Source organism: Anabas testudineus, chromosome 24, assembly GCF_900324465.2.
Source record: "Anabas testudineus chromosome 24, fAnaTes1.2, whole genome shotgun sequence".
NCBI lineage: Eukaryota > Metazoa > Chordata > Actinopteri > Anabantiformes > Anabantidae > Anabas > Anabas testudineus.
Window position 1 is genome coordinate 19,586,271 of NC_046632.1, and position 20,076 is coordinate 19,606,346.

Genomic DNA, 20,076 nt, shown 5'->3' on the forward strand with positions numbered 1-20,076 from the left:
CGGAATGTTTCTATCACGCCCACTGATCACTTATTCTCATTGTCAGGTCATCATCATGAGGATGGAACCCAGAGTGACTCAGAGGACCCGGTTCTCAAAGGACGGAGGAGTAAATCCCACCATTCTGTCCACTCTCACCAATCTGCCCAAATAGAGCAGGTTGATGTGTCGCAGCAGACCATCCAATCAGGTCGGGCTGTGCCCTGTCAACAGCCTGCTCCAACACAGAAGTTCCATCAGCCACTGCAATACTCTCCACCCAGACGGGCCTCTCCCTCAGCTGTGGCCCCAGAACGGCCCCTGTCCCAGAGCCCTCCTCAAGCTCCATCCCCCACTAAGGAAATGCCTAAGCAAGGGCCCCCTGAGCACCTCACCCAACAGGCCTTCATTATTGAGTTCTTTGATGACAACCCGCGCAAAAAGCGCTCGCAGTCTTTCACGCACAATCCTGCCCATGCTGACTCATACTCCACCCTGAAAACCAAATTGGAGCGGCGGAAAGGTGGTGAGAGGCCAGCCTCCGTGCATGGCCACATCCCTCCCACTCAGCAGGTGACAGTTCCCCTTAAGGGTCAGGGCCACAGTGGTCCGCAGAGGTCAAGCTCTCTGAAGAGGGAGAAGACAGAGGGGGAGGTGGCCTCGTCCAGTTCTTCTTCACGCTCGTCCTCAGGCATCATCATCAGACCTTTTGGCAGCGTTGGGAAGAAGTCCAAGCTCGCTCAAGAGTTTGCTGCTGAATTCCTGAAGGATTCAAATCAACAGGACTCTTCACCTACAATGGACAAGACTTCACCTCCACCAATGTCTGCACCACCAGTTATGGTGTCACCTCCTCATGCAATGATTCCCTCCCCCCTGGAATCTCCAGCACCTTCATCGGTCTCCTACCCCACCTCTCCTTTACAGCCTCCAGCAATTTCTAAATCCTCCTCTATCCTCACCAGCACCACTGGTCATTTAGCATCTTCTGTGCAATCGTCCGGGCCTCCCATGTCGCCCATGATGCCCTCGAGTGTCCATGGTGGTGACCTCAAATGTACCCAGAGGATGATGCGTAATGAGGAGGATGATAGTCTGAGCGATGCCGGGACCTACACCATCGAGACAGAGTCACAAGACAAGGAAGTGGAGGAGGCTCGCAACATGATTGATCAGGTGAACTCACTGTGACCAAAAAGTAAGAAGTAAGACCCTGAGTGTTGATAGGTGAAGCAGCAGCTGGTGGAAAGAGGCAGTGTAACAGTTACCAAAATACCTTAACCCTCAAGTAAGTAACAGCATTTTGATCAATAGATATGATGCTTATCTACATGATGTGCATGTGCTGTTCCTCTTACTGCTGCAGCTAGTCAGTTAGTAAAAGAGGAAAAACAAGCTATCATGGGCGGAAGATAAAAATCATCATAATGTTTTGTAACATCCAAACAACAAACTGTCGAGTTTAAAATTGTTCATGCTGCAAAAGAGTTTTTGGGACCTTTTAAGTGTCCAAGTTCAAAAATGACTGAGAAATATGTTTAAAGTTGCTTTAGGGGTGCATGAAACCTCTTGTCCTTCTTGCTCCTTCCTGTTGCTGTTGTCCTGCCCCCTCCTCATGCATGCCTTGTGCTCTGACAGGTGTTTGGTGTCCTCGACTCTCGGAGTTACAGTGGTGTGAACACAGGGTGTATAGACCTGTAATAAATGATGGCAAGGATGGAGCAAAGCTAACATGCCTTGTGATGGTGATGGTAGCACTGTGGACCCGTTGCATGGCTTTGTTCCAGCTGCTATCAGTGTCCACCCAACAGGCTCATCCAGGTAAAACCACTGGAAAAACTCAATCAAAACCTGAAAAGCAGCTTGTGGCATGTTCCAATCACAGTGCACGCAGACTGGTGGTGTTATTCCCTCAGTTTCTCCTGTTACATATTTGAATCTGTTAAGTCATGTCAGAATCTTTGGTTTCATTTTGTTCCTCATGCTGTGCTATGTTTAGGTTCCATCTGGTCATTCAGCAGGCCTTGAGGGACCTAAGTGGGTTTCCAGGTGGGCCAGTCTGGCAGACAGCTATGCTGAGCCTGGTTCCACTCCACCATCAGGGGAATGTCTAGAAGGTGCTGTTAAACTTCTGTTTGAGAACAGTATTAAACTGAACACTAAACTTTCATCCTGCTGTTAACATGAGATTTCTAGGTGCATACAGTATATTATCTGGACATTAACATCTGAACTCGAACATTTACCCTCGTACGTGGGTTAACATCTTAACATCTCCTCTAGATTTTTCTATTGTATTATGAGTCTTTCAGTTTGGATTAATGACTAATTCAGTTTGCTAATTAATGACTCATTTGTGGGTTTTAAAAAATTGACACTCATGCAAAGAAATCTGAACAATATCAGCTCTAGTTAAAAACAACACAACCTACGCCACAAGATATGGAATGAAAGCTAAAATACTATAATATCACTGAAAATACAAAAACAGTATAGACAATGAAAACACTGATAAAAAAAGTTGAGCTAATCAAATATGTTTTTTTAGATTTGCACCTAATGAGCCGGTCAATGGGAAATTACAGCTACGACAACTCCGAGTCAGAGTCCAGCCACAGCTCCAGGACAAGAAGACTGCTGCCCCAGGTACCTCCAGAAAAACTGGACAGTGCTGCCCCAAGTATCCTGATTCGCCATGAAGCTTATCAAGGCCAGGAACTCTTGGACAGAGTCTCTGGTCCACCCCGTCCCCAGGATTCCTCCCAGCTCCTGTCCATACAGGATGATGTGGACCCCGACAGCTTGAGTGATGCCAGTCGCTCGGATGACGGACTGCTTCTGGAGCAAGCAAAGAAGAATCAGGTTAGAGCTGGAGCTACATCTCCAGGGGCTGCTGGTTCTCAGCTTAAGGGTCAGGAGAAAGTGTCTCCATCCATCAAATCCACGTCTTTCTATATCGGCTCTGAAGATCATCCAGCCAGGGCTGAACAGGCACGGAGCCCAGTTCAATCCGACAGGACACTTGACCCACCAGCAAAAAACTCCCCCGACCACCGTCCTGATCCGACACCTTAGTGGACACGAACCTAGGAGGCCAGGTGTCAAGCCCAATAGCTCTGCTCCAAACCTGCAAACACAGGAGAAGGATTCTGTCCCCACTAAAGACAGCTGCATATCATCTTTCGTCCGCCAGGAGAGCTTCACCAAAGACCGCCCCAGCGACAGTGTCCAAATAAAGAAGCTGCCCCACATCTCCAGCCACCCATCCATCAGAGTGCTGGAGCAGAGGAGGGAGAATATCCAGGACACACAGTCCTTCCTTCAGGAGGCAGGGGGAACTGCGCCATCCCTCGACAGCAAGTTCCCCTCATCAGGCTCGGGCAGCTCAAAGAAAGGGGGCTCTTCAAGCCACATGGATGACTCCCTTTCTGGGGAGTCTGATGTGGACACAGCAAGCACTGTGAGCCAAGTGAGTAGCAAAAATGCTCCCGTCAATTCAGCCTCTAAAAAGCGTCCCGCCATCAGCAACCTTCAGAAGGAGAGATCCTCTTCCAGCCCATCCATCCAAGAAAAGGGACGACAGCTTACTGCCCGTGAACGTCTGTCTGAGAAACGCAGAAGCCAAACAACTGCAGATACTTCAAGCAAGGCAGAGGCAGCAAAGCGCTTCCAGATGCGCCGCAGTGCAGGGAATCGTGGCTCCCTGGATCTCTCTGAGGGCCAGCACGGCCCTGGTCCACAATGCAGTGAAACTACATCATCTGACCATGAAATTTCCCATTCATCCAGTCGCAGCAAGAAAGTTATTGCTCCTCTTCAGAAAGAAGATAATGGAAAGAGTGCAAAGACAGCAACTCAGCAGGTTCTGACACGTTCCAACAGCTTGTCAGCCCCACGGCCAACTCGCGCATCCATGCTTCGTCGAGCACGACTTGGAGAGGCCTCAGACAATGAAGGTGCTGAGACGGACAGAGGATCCCAGAATTCTGACCAAGTCACTGCTCCAGCAAAAGTTTCCACTGAGGTAAAGAAGCTGTCCAGGCTGGATATCTTAGCAATGCCCCGGAAAAGGACTGGTTCTTTCACAGCTCCCAGTGACAACGAGACATCCTCCACCGGCCGATCTGGTTTATCCAATCGGAACTCAGAATCTGTTGTCACCACCAGGAAGACATCGGTGGGAGATGCTCGGCAGACAGGAAGCAAAGGAAATGGGGCTCCAGGGAAGCAATCACTGATCCGTACCCGATCCAGCGGAGCCAAGTACCCTAGCACCAGTGAGTATTGACTGTTTTAGCAAACTAGTCTGGTTTCCAGGTCCTGGTAATCACAGGTGGTTTGCTGTAGTTGGTGACTCAATGGACGCTTTGAATTTTAATAACAGCTGAAAACTTTTAGAGTGGCTAAAGCAGATTTTAAAATGAACTGGCTAATTTAACTCTAGCTCTCAGTAAAACAGTTTTCCAGAGCTGCTATTTTACTGGTGTCAGTGGGCTTGTTAGTTGGTAGTTGGTATTTTTTTATTATCTAGTCTGCACGCATTGCAGGTTTATGTGCATAAGCTTACAGGTATACGTCCTAGTCCTTCTATGAAGTTTCAGCTTAACAGAAAGCAGCAGTATTAATCTATATGCTCCTTAGATCAGCACATCACAACTACTGTAGCTTGACTACGTCTTTCTGTGTGATATTTAATATCTTTCCTGATATTTGAAGAAGAATGATGAATTCCACAGTTCATTTCCATACCTAAATTAAACATGTTAATGACAGTAGTGTAATATATTGGAAGATGAAGATGTTCATACTTTATACAAGAGTGTAAAGAAATGACTGAGTTGACTTGTGTTCTCTCAGAAAGTTCTGTCTTTTTACTATCACTGTGGATCATGCCAGATTTTAGTCTCTGGTGAGTTGCTGCTGTCCAAACCCAGGAGTCTGCAGCTGTTACCATGGAAACACATGTTCACAGCTCCATTCTGCATCATCCTGAGCCATGGTAAAAATTAGGATGTTGGCTCTGTCAACATATTAATCCTACATAACATTTTGGTTTTAAGGTATTAAAGACTATGTTGGCTGTTACACCTTAATCCACAGCTGTAATATCCTGTTCAAAACCAAATTCTACTTAAAGCTACAGTATACAACTTTTCTTCAAATATTGAATTATTAGATATATGCTTGCCTTTCTAACCAATTAGAGAATTTCAATGATTTCTGCTTGATCAGCAAGTTTTGCAGCTTATTATTTATTGTAATTTGATAATAAAAGAGCATGGTTAGTGAAGCAGGGAGAGGGAGGGTAGAGCAAAGCAGAGCAGATGGATTTCATCTTTTAAGTTATTCTACCTACATATTGTAGCTTTAATTCATTTATTGAATGCAAAATTGATGATTTAATCAAATGTCAGAATTGATCAAAGTTCCTAATGAATTAACTTCACCCTCCATCAGCGGCACAGAAACAAAGTGTGAAGCTCTTTATTGGTTGTTTCTTACACCAACGATCTCTGGAAGCTGTAGTTAACTTCTCTCTTAAGTGTGTCGTTATGGACACACTGACCTTTTTCATCCCGGGATGTGATTGATCAGTGAATGACACTGGGAGAAATGAACAGTACATTTGACGTGTGGTAAAATAAACCAAAATCTAAATATTCACAGGTTCCCGTCGCAGGCAGAAGGGCTCAGATTTCTCCTCTTCCTCTGAGGAAGAGCATGAGACCAACGGTGCGACTCCCAAAGTCAAACGCTCCTCCCATCCCTCCACCTCTGCTCAGACACCCCGTGTCCATCGGACTGCTGCCACACGATCCAAGTCCATCTCCCTAGAGACGGAGGAGGACGAGGACCAGAGTGAAGTCGACCCTTACCAGAACTGGTCGACACACAGTGCCGAAATTGCCAAGTAAAAGCTACGACATATTTATAGATGACTTTTATCCAAGTGTTCGGCTGTTACTGGGACAACAATCTTATCTTTATGTTTTCACTGCAGGCTCAGCCAGGACTTGGCTAAAGATCTCGCCATTCTGGCAAAGGAAATCCACGATGTTGCTGGGGACGGGGACTCACCGAGCTCCGGCATGGGCACCACCCCCTCACCCGGTTCGCTGCCCAACACTCCAGCTTCCACCATCTCTGCCAGGGAGGAGGTGGGCCATGAACCCTCAAACATCCTCCAAACCAACGCAAACCACCATACATACCTGTTATATGTTTCTAAAAGTGGAAACACACTACACGATTTACAGACCTAAGTACAGCTATGAGTTCATAGCCAATGATTTTAAAAATGGAGTCTGGGTTAAAAATGGGTTCCCAGCTTACATTAGAAATAAAATCAGAAAATAGTATTCTTTATAGTACACATGTTCTTTTTGTAATGAGTTTCCAGCCATCACAAAATGATTGAGTTCCAGGTTTCAGATTGATTGACAGGAGCTTTGTCATGCTTTGGATTCTCATAATTCATTTCTCTGTTCTCCTGCACAGACGCCATCTTATCCATTCTTACTTGGGGTTCGACCATCTCAGGTGTTTAGCTCTGACTCATCACTCCTCCTACCCTGTGATTGGTCCTTTTCATAACCATCCCGCCCCTCACATCACTGATCCAAACACCTCCCTCTCATCAGTGTTGGATTGTTCTTAAGCACATTATCTTTTATAGATTTGTACGATTGACAGTGTTGGAATGGAAAATTGTTTACAACAGAACTGCTGTGTTAGCACAAAACAAATACTAGATGGAATCATTCTGCAGGGTGACAATCAGGTGTATGAAGAGAACGCAGCCTAATCAAACCTAGTTGTACTCTACTGCGCCACTATACCTAATGTACCTTACCAACTCCGATTTGGTAAGCGTTGGTACACTATGACAAAGAAAATCATGGCGTTAACGTTAGTTTTTAGAATGCTGCTACAAACAGGTGACCAAACCTGACCAAACCCCGTTTTCTAACACAACTAAGTCATCCTCTACCTGAACCTCGTCTACTCTACGTCAAACTTGATCAAGTTCTGACCTGCTACTTTATTTTATTCTAAGCAGCCTTTACCTACCCTACATTCCTACCTACCTGAGCTTATTTTGCATCAAAACTGAATTTTGCTTTTCTCTAATCAAGCCAACTCACATCAACCTACGTTATCCTAGTGTACCTTACCTTACCTAAACTCCGATATGCTACACCTGACCCAATCTTGCAATACTTCTGCACAACTCGATTCAAGCCAACTCTGACCTCATCTGCCTTACCTGACCCATGTCTGCCCTACTCTTCTTGACCCAACGCTGCTACATTTACCTGACCCTACCCCTCTTACAGTATCCAACCTAACTTAACACAACTCTTTTAACTACCAATATAACTAATTACTGTGGACTGTGATGTACTTGAGTACCCTATACTGTTTTATCTTTAAAACATTTACCTTTGTAATTTTTCCAAATCTTGGATCTTGGTTTTCAGACTGGTTCCTGCATAGACTTCCTTTGTGCTCAGGAGTTTTGTGTTCAATAATCTTCCCTGCACCATAAAGAACTGGTTTTAATGGTTTTGTGTCAGTTCATGGAGCTGGAACTGGTCACTGTAGGATCCTCCTGCACTCCCTTGTCCCCCTGTTAAAGCACTGTATCCCAGCAGTACTAAAATTCACTGCATACACTGTTGCCCTCCACCATTGCAGCTGCATGTTGACTTGGTGCATGCGTTCACAGAGCACCGCCATCACTGACCGGCTACTGGCTGGTTTGATAACTATGATAAATATTCAGAGGTTGGATCACCGGAGCCAGACTCCTTCTATTCTTTTTCCAGCTGGTCCAACATATCCCTGAGGCCAGTTTAAACTACCAGAAGGTTCCTCCAGGTTCTGCTGCTGTTTCTGATCTGGATGCAAACATGAATGAGCCAGAGACCGGTTCTAAGCAACGGCGTCCATGGAACCGCGAAGAGGTCACTGTCTAATCCCATCATGGCTACGTTCACACTACAGCTCAAATCGAAATGCAAATCAGAATCACAGTTTTACATGTTTTAGTGCACAACCGGTAATTTAAACTAGAAAGACTAGAAGATGTAGATATAGACCAGCACGTCCTTCAGTTTTCTCAGTTTGTGCAATATTTTTGCAGTATATTAGCAATAATTGTTCAAATGCCAAGATGAATATACTTTATTGATGTTCTGAATGGTATACTGTATCACAGTTCAACAGGATTCACGTCTCCTAAAACTCTTCTCTCACTCCGACAAACCACCACAAAAAGATTTTTTTTACTTTTAGAGTTATGAAAGAAAAGAAAGCCTTGAACCCCAAACCCCTAATAAAGTCAATCAATTATTATTATTACTATTATTATAATTATAATTATGTAAATACCAAAATTCAATTTACATTTTAGTCACAGACAAGTAAGGTACAAGGCAAAATATCTAAGTCAAGGAGAAAAAAACATACAGTAGAGAAGATATGTTTCCATTTCATAAGATGTAGTGCAGTGAAGGATTTCTTTCATTTTTTGCTGTGTAGAGGTTGTTAGCTTGTACTGACTGAATTGTTTGACTTAGCCATTCCTAGGCCTGCCCCACAGAAGGTAAAAAGGATGTTAAGAAAAGCCTGCAGTATGAACGTAGCCAAAATCCGAAGTTCACAATTCAACTCACCATGACTGAAACTGCTGCAGTTAGTTTTGGTGTGCTGGGAAAACGTCATGTAAAGTGCTGTTCGTGTTAGTGCTGATGCCATGTTACATGCTACTGCTTTGAGTTCATGTTAATCCATCATATGATGTTCTTCAGGTGATTCTGGATAACCTGATGCTGAATCCTGTGTCTCAGCTGTCCCAGGCCATCCGGGAGAACACAGAGCAGCTGGCTGAAAAAATGAAGTAAGGAGGCACTTGATGATTTATAGTCAGTGCCACTTTATTAAGTGTAATTTAGTGGTTTCAAGGTCTTCAAGCAGACTTAGGGAATATCAGCACATTCTCAGGAAGATAAACAAGATGCAAAGATGTACAAGGTGGAACATTTGTTATTATTGAGATAAGAGATAAAGTTTTTATTGTCATTGCAACATCGTACAACGAAATTAAGGTGCCAACCAGTCATTACATAATATATATATAAAATAAAAAAAATAAAAACAGAATAAATCATTTAAATCAATATAAAAAACAAAATAAACATCAAGTAAACAAAATAACCTTGCGCTCCGGACCAGCTTAAATAGAGCAGACACTGCCTACACCCACACAAGTAAGCATTCTGTCACCGTTCCGTTCTTTACAGTGTTTAACGTAGTTTTTGCTACGGGATAAAAACTTTTCATTATTGTCAACAATAAGAAAGAAATCAAAGTTGGGTTGGTCGGATGTTTTAGACCCATTTCAGCCTAGGATAGGTAAAGCAGAGGCTCCTGTGTTTTGTGTGTAGTTCTTGGATCTGATGTAGTTGTATGTTCGTTTCAGGGTTTTGTTCCAGAACAAAGCGGAGGTGTGGGAGGAAATTGAGGCAAAGATTAATGCTGAGAATGAAGTCCCCATCCTCAAAACGTCCAACAAGGTTCTTCTCAAAACGTATTATTTAATCTTATTAACTGTCAGGTTTCATGTGAGACAACTGAAACCTTCTGTCCTGTTTTTTGTTTCATCTCACAGGAAATTACTTCTATTTTGAAAGAGCTGAGGAGAGTCCAGAGGCAGCTTGAAGGTACTGTTTCAGTTTTACGGGTTTAGTTTTTACTGTTTTTCAGAGGTCTGTTTACTTTTATATTCAGTGTTATTTAATCAGGACATGTTTTCACTGGCATGTTTCTATCTGGTTAAGATAGACACAACACATAGAAATTAAAACATTCATTCATCTATTTCTACCAGATATTTATACGTAGAGGCTGAAACATTGTTCCTGAAATATAGTGACTGGTGGATTTATTATTATAATTATTTTGTTTTGTTTCAAAAGCTTTAGCTGTGCATTGGGCACCAAGAGCTTTCTTAATGTCCTCTGGTTCTTGCCATAGTTATAAACACTATTGTGGAGCCCAGTGGGAGTCTTCAGACTGCAGCTGTCGGGACATCATCTCTGGGTCAGACTCGACCGTCTTCGAGGGACAAGAAACCAGCCTCCAAACCACGCAGCACCCCCTCAACCTCCAACGCCAATGAAAGCACCAGGCGACCACCTCGTGGACCCGATGGGGCCCACTATATGTCCTGAGCAGGCCACCGTAGCACCTCTGGATAGTAACTGTGCATCCACACCATCATTCACCACACACCCCTGCCTCTGTTCAATGATCAGTTTGACCGTGAGGATTTCTGGCTGTGGCATCCAGAGAGGCTTATTTTTGCAGAGGTATTCTAGATGAGCTTGGCATTTTAAGAGTCTAACAGATGTAGATCAACAGTTGCTGAGTAGTTACCAGTGAAACATTGGTGGTGTTGTTGCTGTGGTATGTAAAATGTTTCTGCTAGAGATCAACATACAAACTATGTCCTGTTTTATGTGACCAACACTGATAGTTCACGTTTCAACTCTGAATTTGTCCCCACAGTTTGTCCCAGTAGGTGTTTTCCTTGTTCCACAGAAATACAGTGAGGAACAGAAGTATTTGAACACCCTGCCATTTTGCATGTTCTCCCACTAAGAAATCATGGAGGGGTCTGAAATTCACAGGAAATCACATACAGTATGATATTGTATGATTTATAAAGAATTTATTTGTCTTGCACTGCTGAACATAAGTATTTCAACTACTGAGAAACAGACCTGTTACTGTGCCTTGAAAAAGTCCACCTCTACTCCACTCATTAATCTAAATTAGTAGGAGCTGTCTGAGCTCTTTAAAGACACCTGTCCACCCCACAGTCAGTCAGAAGTCAACTACTACCATGGGCATGACCAAAGAGCTGTCAAAAGACACCAGAAACAAAATTGTGGACCTTCACAAGGCTGGAAAAGGGCTACGGGGCAATCGCCAATCAGCTTGGTGAAAATAGATCAACTGTTGGAGCAATTGTTAGAAAATGGAAAAAGGCTAAAGACAACTGTCAGTCTCCCTCGAACTGGGGCGCCATGCAAGATCTCACCTCGTGGGGTATCGCTGATGGTGAAGGGTGATGAAAGGTGAGGAATCAGCCCAGAACTACAAGGGAGGAGCTGGTCAATGACATGAAGACAGCTGGGACGACAGTTTCAAAGGTCACTGTCGGTAGAACACTACGCCGTCATAGTTTCAAATCATGCATTGCACAGAAGGTTCCCTTGCTCAAGTCATCACATGTCCAGGCCCGTCTGAATTTTGCCAAAGACCATCAGAATGATCCAGAGGAGGCATGGGGGGTGGTAACATCATGCTCAGGGGACAGGACGTCTGCACTGTATTAAGGAGAGGATGACTGGGGCCATTTATTGTGAGATCCTGACCAACAACCTCCTGCCCTCAGTCAGAGCATAAAGGTGGGTTGTGGCTGGGTCTTCCAACATGACAATGTCCAGAAGCACACAGCCAGGGTAACCAAGGAGTGGCTCTGTAAGAAGCATATCAAGGTTCTGGAGTGGCCTAGCCAGTCTAAAGACCTCAATCCAATAGCACATCTTTAGAAAAAGCTTAAACTCTGCGTTGCTCAGAGACAGCCCCAAAACCAGACTGATCTAAAGGAGGTCTGTGTGGAGGAGTGGGGCAAAATCACTGTTGCAGTGTGTGCAAACCTGGTCAAGAACTACAGGAAACATGTGACCTCTATAATTGCAAACAAAGGTTTCTGTACCAAATATTAACACTGATTTTCTCAGGTGTTTAAATACTTCAGCAGTGCAAGACAAATACATTCTTTAAAAATCATACAATGTGATTTCCTGGAATTTTCCTTTTTATTCCGTCTCTCAGTGTGGGAATGCACCTACAATGTGAATGTCAGACCTCTCCATGATTTCTAAGTAGAAGAACTTGCAAAATTGCAGGGTGTTCTTCTGTTCCTCACTGTAAATAAGGCTGAAATTTACTGAAATGTAACCAACAGACTGATTGAAAGAGGAGGCACAGGTTCTGCTAACTGTCCTGAGGAACCTGCTCCATGTTTACAGCTCTCTTGAAAGGGATGGCCCCCAAAATGCATTTGTGTCATAATGGTGTGGCTGTATTTACGAGTTTCAAACTAGTGCGCGTTGGTCACGTCAGCGTGAAAACTCAGATTACCTAAAAAGCTCAAAGATAGAACATAGCACCTGAAAACCAAACAGAAATGCACGTGTCATATGGGTCCAAATCCAGCATAATGAATCCAAACTGAATGTATATACTGCACAGTGTTTTTTAACTCTTACATGAACAGCTCTGCAGCCATACAGCTGTTTCGAGTTGTCTGTTCACTTGAGACTCTTTGTTTCTCTACCATCCGTCAACATGAGTGTTTGATCACACATGTTGGGACGGTTGCTGATTTCTGTTTGCATTTCAAGTCTGGAGAAAGAGGGATCCGCAGCGGAGGTTTCTCTGCTTGTAGAAAACTGTTGATGGTGTGGATGCTCTGAAACTGTCCAAAACAAACCTCTTCTTTGTATTGAGTCAATAACAACAACAGCAACCATATAAGTTGTGTAGAACTGCTTCCTCGTGGCACAAGCTCACCAAAGTTAGTTGAAGTTACAAAAAGCAGCAGCTGTTGGCACTGCAGTAGTACGTGGACCATGTACAAACACATAGATGCATTTTGTGCTTTGATAATCTGTTGTTGCATTGCAGAGGATAGATTGTGTTTCAGTTTGTCTCTCTGTATTTATGAAGAGAAGGTCCTGTGCTGCTTTGATGCTTCGGCCTTACAGTCAGGAAACAAACAGTTATATTTTATTGAATGTTTTGAGCTTCGCTGCCCGTACTGTAACCGCCAGGCTCTTGATTTCTTCTTCTGTTGCTGCTTCAGGTTTGCTGTAGCTGAATGTTGTGAGCGCTGAATGTCAGAGAGTTTTCTGTGAAATGTCAGTCAGCTTCTAACTAATCATCATGATGGAAAATGATCGAATGTGAGACGTCCTGCTGGTCCTTAAACACATCGCCTTTCTGAAACACGATAATCTAGAAATGAGGAATGTGACAGTTTGCTCTTGACAGATGAATTAACAAACAACTAAGGGTTTTTTCAACTTTACTTTTATTAGAGCTTCTAGTCAGAAAAAAAAAAAAAATTAAATTAGTTAATGACATGCGATAAGTTTGTTCAGGGTTTTTCCACCTTCCAGGTAAACAGGGAACTTGAATTCACCATAGAGACAAAAACGGATAATTGTTCTTCTGTGACTTAGCACCTCATATGTATGAGATGGCATTTTCCTAATTGTGAGATAAAGTTCGGGTGGTGACAGTGTTTTCTCATTACTATGACGTGAGGTTTTTGTAGGTATGAGATGCCAAGTCATAGTTATCATAAGTTGTTATGATTCCGATTGTGAGGATTCCAGATACAGCTTCAGTCCAATCAACTGCCAGTTTGAACACAGGATTATTTTCTTGGCCAGCTCTGGTTTGTCTCCACTAGACTTGATTATCGCTCTTTTCTCTGGCGCCTCCTTTAGCCGGTCCAGGATCCAGCATTGATAAACTCTTTCTAGATTCTAGAAATGAGAAATTAATATTAATATTAATGGGGTCACGTGCGGTGCTAACCTGTGCATGTCATGTCCGTTTTTTTAGTTCCTAAAAGCCTGAGGAGTAGAAGTATTGGCGTTGGAATACACTGTATTGACACTGTCACTCCATTTCCTTGTTCCAGAGTCTCCACAGACCAGGGACTAACGGCTCCCTGATATCTCATGTGTCCACATTATTTAGTCTGTGTTTAACCTTCCTCCTCCAGAAACAGGCTCATAACTTTATTTAAGGTTTAAAAAGCGCTATATGAACACAGTATTTACATTTTTACTTTGTAGGAGCACCACTTACTCCTGGAAGATAAAGTAAAATGTCCTCGTAGAGTGTGTATGTGTGTGTTTGAGTGCTGTAGACACTGTGTGTTGAGTTTGCGTTTGTCTTCGTCTGCCTCGGTTTGGCGAACGCTGTACAGAAGAAATTCTTGGTAGACGTCTTGTTCATTGTCAAATGTTTCAGATGTTGAGGTTTTATTTTTATGCGCCGTTCACACTCAGGTCCAGAATGTGTTTGGTCTGAGTGAGCACACAACCAGAAAAACAACAAAAGAGAAAAGCTCCTCCTGTGGTCCAGGCCACTCAGTTTTCAAACATAAAAGAACTTCAAGGATAGAAAACGTGATTACATGTGACAGTTCTGTTAGTTTCATGTGTTAACGTGAGGAAGGCTCCAGCCTCCTCATCGCTCCACAGGTCTGATGTTTCCCTCTCTTCACTGGAAGAGACGTATAAAGACATCAAGTTAGAATTTATCCACTGTTTCCAATGTTTTGTCCCAGTTTGCTTTTTAGAGGATTTAAAAAGTAAGGATCCAGGATCAAGCCTTGTGGAACTCCTTAGATAAATGACTTATGTACATGTTGTGTGTTGTTAGCCAACCAGCTAATAATCAATCCAGTTCCTTATATCAGACTTAATACTTTCTACCTGTTTTATGATCACTACTCTACATGTGTGATGATGTAAAACTGACACTTTCCAAAGGGAGTTCTGCACTGAGTTGTGTCTTTATAAAGATCAGATATAACACTAACCAACATTTAATATATAAATCAGTCATACTTGTTGGAGCAAGGCTAGCAATTTCCACCTGCTTCCAGTCTTTGTGCTAAGCTAAGCTAACTACATCCCAGCTTCACAGAGATGTATCTGACATTCGGTATACAGAGAACAGAGAGTTTCTCTGAATTGCTGCTGTAAAGTGTTTAGCTGTACAAACAGGATATTTCAGACTTTTATTTTGTAAAGTGCATGTTTCATGTAGTGTGAGGCAGGAGAGAGATGGAGGTGAGTTCACCAAATGTGCACTTTTATCATTTATCAAACACCTTGTGGAGACAGGTGGAGCTGGGTTCTATTATTTATTTATTATTATCTTCATGCTGTTTTCGTGCCCTGCAGCATTTGAGAATGTATTGATTTATTGATCACCTGCCCGCAACACAATCTGGCTGTTGCCATGATGATGTAACTGCTGCTGCTGCAGGTGATTGGTTGACCGGGCTACTTGCAGTGTGTTTCATTCTGGTTACAGTGCATGAGAAGCTGTAGAAACGAAGCAAACCAAACTCTGTGTTTCCTGTTATCAGAAACTTTCTTATGCATATGATAATGTGAAGGTCCCGCAGCCGACCACCGTGTTGCTAACGGAATAAAAGCTTGTTGATTTATTTATTCAGTTCTAATGATTTGTACATCTCTGGATTCTCATGTGTTCATCATCAGCAGGATTTCTTTGTATCACCGCATCATTTGTAATAAACTGATTTCATGCACTCTGCTGTTTGAGTGTTTCTGATAAACAGTGCAGCTTACGTCCCACTAAGTGTCTTAGACTCTGTTTAGTAGTGAAATTCTTTGTTGAAGGTCCCTGATTAACAATTGATGATCTAAATCTAAGAACTGACTTGGAGGTTCGGGATCGGCTGGGAGCTGACATGAACACAGATAAAACACATTTCAGGTTCACAAAGTTAGATTTATGTTTCACACTCTTCCCTATTATTTGCTTTTTGTGCTTGATTTAATAAAAATGTTACTCGTTCAGCTGATTGTGTCCAAACTTTACCTGCTGCTATCTGGAAGTTGAGTCATGGCAACTGGACTTCATTTAGTTAGTTCAAACGTTTCGCTACTCATCCAAGTAGCTTCTTCAGTCTGTAGAGACTGAAGACTGAAGAACTACTTGGATGAGTAGCGAAACGTTTCAACTAACTAAAGGAAGTCCAGTTGCCATGACTCAACTTCCAGATAACTTCACCTGGACGACTATGGAATCTTCACCGACATATTTACCTGCTGCTGTAAACCAACCAGGACGCGCCACACGGACTCACCTGTGGGTCAAGACAATTACTACAAGTGTTAAAATGACACTAAATAAAAAATACCTGAATTAAATGCATTAATGCAAAAAGGGAAATGGAAATAAAGTAGCACCAGACAAAAACATTATGATGAAAATGTAACAGGAAGAAGACGAAGACGCATGGAAACAGTCGAGTTATTAGATTAGAAAGAGTGTCGGAGTATAAAGTATCTAAGAGTTTCAGCAGTACTTCAGTAGTAGTAGCAAAAGTATTTTTGAACACCACAAACTTTATTAACATTTAACATTTACAGAGAAGAACAACACAACCTGTGACATGAGCTTGGAGATTTAAAAATACAACAGATAGAAATATCTGAATGTTGGCAGACAGACACGTTGCACGTTCACTTCCTGTGTCAGAGCTGCACGGTGATATGTCACCTGTGGATAGTGGACTGACTAAGAACACAGGTATGAGGTGCTAACCACACTAGACTAACATCCACACAAACAAACGTTGTAGCTAAAATCATCCAGAGGGTTTTTCTAAGGCACGTTTTTCAAAGCAGATTCAGTTTTTCCTGCTGCTCGGTGATGAACGCATGAAGACCGTCACACATCTGAAGCTCTTTGATTAGTCCTGGCCTGACTCCTCCCCTCTGGACTTTAGGTGGGGCTAAAAGTGAGCTGGTTCTGCCACATCATCCTTACACTGCTCCACCCATTACCTGCTGCTCTGACTCCACCTCCCCAACAGGTGCACCTGGAAAGAAACACACCTAGTGACGTCACTGCACTTAAAACATGTGGTGATATTCCTTTAATGTGTTCACCTGTCACATGGGTGTGTCCTTCTGTGACATCACTGCTGACATCATCAGGAGGCCAGCGCAGCTCACCACTCTCCACGTCTCCCCCGTCTGTAGACTCCACCACAATAGACGGAAGATGCCTGGAAAGTTTTGGAAAATGCTCCACACGGTCTGGAAACACCTGAAGAGGAAGGGTGGACCAATCAGAGTGTATGCTGCTGACCTCAGGTGGTCCCACCTGTTTCAGTTAAAACTCACAAACGTAGTTTGTCTGGATCGGAGTCTCACCTGGAAAGTTGCTGCATCTTCTCCAGAGGCTCCAGCAGAGTCGCAGGTGTTTATCACCTCAGTCATCTCGGCCAGTCAGAGAGTAGAGAGACAGGACGCTGAGAGGAGACACACAAGGTGCAAAAACCTGATGTGAAACCTGACGCTGGTCTCAGTTGGCTCATGTTACAGTCGGCTTCTCCGCAGTGTTCCTTCATTAAATAAATCAGCTGAAATCGAAATAAATCATTCAACCAAATGTGTCAGAAATCTGGTTCCGGTTCTGTCCATGAAACTCAGACCCAGGGTTGGAGTGCCGAGTTTGTTCTGTGCTCACAGGCGCAGGAAGAGACAGGAGCTTCAGTGTGACATGAAACACGCTCCAGGCTGTGCAGACACCACTGACAACAATCCGCAGTCAAATCCATGGAAATTAGCTTGGCCTGCCCCAGGGCATGCTGGGATACATCATGACATCATACAGTAGCCGAGTCAGGTTTCATCCCCGACTGTCAGGTCACTGGCTGCGGTCAGGTTCTGCCCAAACCAATGTGCAGATATTCTAAACATTTTACACATTATACACTAATGAGTTTTAATAAGGAACTTCAGGGGCTTCTGGGCCCAGTAGCAGGGTTCCGTACAGGCTCCTGAGAGAGGTTCCCGGGTTCTCTATAGGTTTCTCACAAAGGTTTGTGGATCGGTAAGGCACATGCTGTTGAGGTGACTCTGTCTCTGTGGAACAGAACAAGTCCTGAGAACTGTAAAAACGTCACAGGAGAACTCTCAGAGAGCACAACTCTGGGTTCCTGTGTCTCTGCAATGTGTCCAGCAGAGGGAGCTGACACTGAAACAGGTGACATCGTCCTGTGTTACACAAAACACGTGCTTCAAGAAGCAGAACAACAAATATCACATGGAAGGACGACAGTTAACGAGGCATTGATAATCTGTAACTACAGCAGTCAGAAAGGAGCAAAGCTGTACCAAGTCCAGCACTTGTGTATATGTAGACCTGCTGTGTAGTACAATGCAGGTCAGACTCTCTGCAGGTGAGACAGGTGAGACCATATCTGACAGGTAAGACAAACCCTCACCTGGATTATTAAACACCGTTAATGAGCTGTTTCTTTACCCACAAAAAGGACAAAAGGACAAACAGAACCTGAATACATGACGGCTGATGGACAAACAGCCATGTCACCATGACGACAGATGTGGTATTAGATAAATTTAGGAGCGTCTCTACTTCCTGTTTCCAACCACAGGTGTCTGCTTCACTGAACCCACAACAATCAGCTTTATTTCGCAACAGAGACGAAAACGGGGACTGAACTAAAAGTTTGCAAACTGTGAAGTTTTAGTTTTAGTCTGTCGTCGTTCAAAGCAACAATAAAGAGGCTGAAAAGAAAAAGACCAACCTGGAGAAGAAGAAGAAGAAGAAGAAGAAGAAAGACCCACCTGAAGAAGAAGAAGAAGAAGAAGAAGAAGAAGAAGAAGAAGAAGAAAGACCCACCTGAAGAAGAAGAAGAAGAAGAAGAAGAAACACCCACCTGAAGAAGAAGAAGAAGAAGAAGAAGAAAGACCCACCTGAAGAAGAAGAAGAAGAAGAAGACGAAGAAAGACCCACCTGAAGAAGAAGAAGAAGAAGAAGAAGAAAGACCCACCTGAAGAAGAAGAAGAAGAAGAAGAAGAAGAAGAAGAAGAAGAAAGACCCACCTGAAGAAGAAGAAGAAGACGAAGAAAGACCCACCTGAAGAAGAAGAAGAAGAAGAAGACGAAGAAAGACCCACCTGAAGAAGAAGAAGAAGAAGAAGAAGAAGAAGAAGAAGAAGAAAGACCCACCTGAAGAAGAAGAAGAAGAAGACGAAGAAAGACCCACCTGAAGAAGAAGAAGAAGAAGAAGATGAAGAAAGACCCACCTGAAGAAGAAGAAGAAACACCCACCTGAAGAAGAAGAAGAAGAAGAAGAAGAAGAAGAAGAAGAAGAAGACGAAGAAAGACCCACCTGAAGAAGAAGAAGAAGAAACACCCACCTGAAGAAGAAGAAGAAGAAGAAGAAGAAGAAGAAGAAGAAGAAGAAGAAGAAAGACCCACCTGAAGAAGAAGAAGAAGAAGAAGAAGAAGAAAGACCCACCTGAAGAAGAAGAAGAAACACCCATCTGAAGAGGAAGAAGAAGAAGAAGAAAGACCCACCTGAAGAAGAAGAAGAAGAAGAAAGACCCACCTGAAGAAGAAGAAGAAGAAGAAAGACCCACCTGAAGAAGAAGAAGAAGAAGAAAGACCCACCTGAAGAAGAAGAAGAACAAGAAGAAGAAGAAAGACCCACCTGAAGAAGAAGAAGAAGAAGAAAGACCCACCTGAAGAAGAAGAAGAAGAAGAAAGACCCACCTGAAGAAGAAGAAGAAGAAGAAAGACCCACCTGAAGAAGAAGAAGAAGAAGAAGAAGAAGAAGAAGAAATACCCACCTGAAGAAGAAGAAGAAGAAGAAAAAGAAGAAGAAAGACCGACCTGAAGAAGAAGAAGGAACACCCACCTGAAGACGAAGAAGAAGAAGTGTGTCTGTATTAAGTTTGTGTGTGTATTTGTGTATATTTGTGTGTATCTGTGTGTATCTGTGTGTGTCTGTGTGTATTTGTGTGTGTATTTGTGTGTATTTGTGTGTATCTGTGTGTATCTGTGTGTATCTGTGTGTATCTGTGTGTATTTGTGTGTGTATTTGTGTGTATTTGTGTGTATGTGTGTGTATTTGTGTGTATTTGTGTGTATCTGTGTGTATGTGTGTGTATGTGTGTGTATTTGTGTGTATCTGTGTGTATCTGTGTGTATGTGTGTGTATTTGTGTGTATCTGTGTGTATGTGTGTGTGTCTGTGTGTATCTGTGTGTATCTGTGTGTGTCTGTGTGTATTTGTGTGTGTATTTGTGTGTATTTGTGTGTATCTGTGTGTATCTGTGTGTGTCTGTGTGTATTTGTGTGTGTATTTGTGTGTATCTGTGTGTATCTGTGTGTGTCTGTGTGTATTTGTGTGTGTATTTGTGTGTATC

The 20,076-nt window shown here is 43.1% G+C and overlaps 1 protein-coding gene and 1 pseudogene across 1 annotated transcript; one reads left to right on the forward strand and one right to left on the reverse strand.

Annotated features, from left to right (window-relative positions):
• Positions 1 to 15,406, forward strand: part of LOC113149667 — a 22,501-nt pseudogene extending 7,095 nt beyond the window's left edge.
• Positions 15,407 to 16,240: 834 nt separating this feature from the next.
• LOC113149251 (protein LBH-like) lies at positions 16,241 to 17,416 on the reverse strand. Its single transcript, XM_026341216.1, has 3 exons — positions 17,052 to 17,416; positions 16,785 to 16,944; positions 16,241 to 16,714 (listed from the first exon to the last, which is right to left on the reverse strand). The coding sequence occupies exons 1-3, from the start codon at positions 17,115 to 17,117 to the stop codon at positions 16,659 to 16,661; spliced, it is 282 nt and encodes a 93-aa protein (XP_026197001.1). The 5' UTR covers positions 17,118 to 17,416; the 3' UTR covers positions 16,241 to 16,658.
• Positions 17,417 to 20,076: the final 2,660 nt, after the last annotated feature.

What these genes read in the sequence shown, in the direction of transcription:
- LOC113149251 (XM_026341216.1), bottom strand. Translation starts at nt 17,117, where the DNA reads ATGACTGAGGTGATAAACACCTGCGACTCTGCTGGAGCCTCTGGAGAA. An exon ending in AAGATGCAGCAACTTTCCAG is followed by an intron (nt 16,945 to 17,051) that starts GTGAGACTCCGA and finishes CTTCCTCTTCAG; the next exon opens with GTGTTTCCAGACCGTGTGGA. An exon ending in AGGACACACCCATGTGACAG is followed by an intron (nt 16,715 to 16,784) that starts GTGAACACATTA and finishes GTTTCTTTCCAG; the next exon opens with GTGCACCTGTTGGGGAGGTG.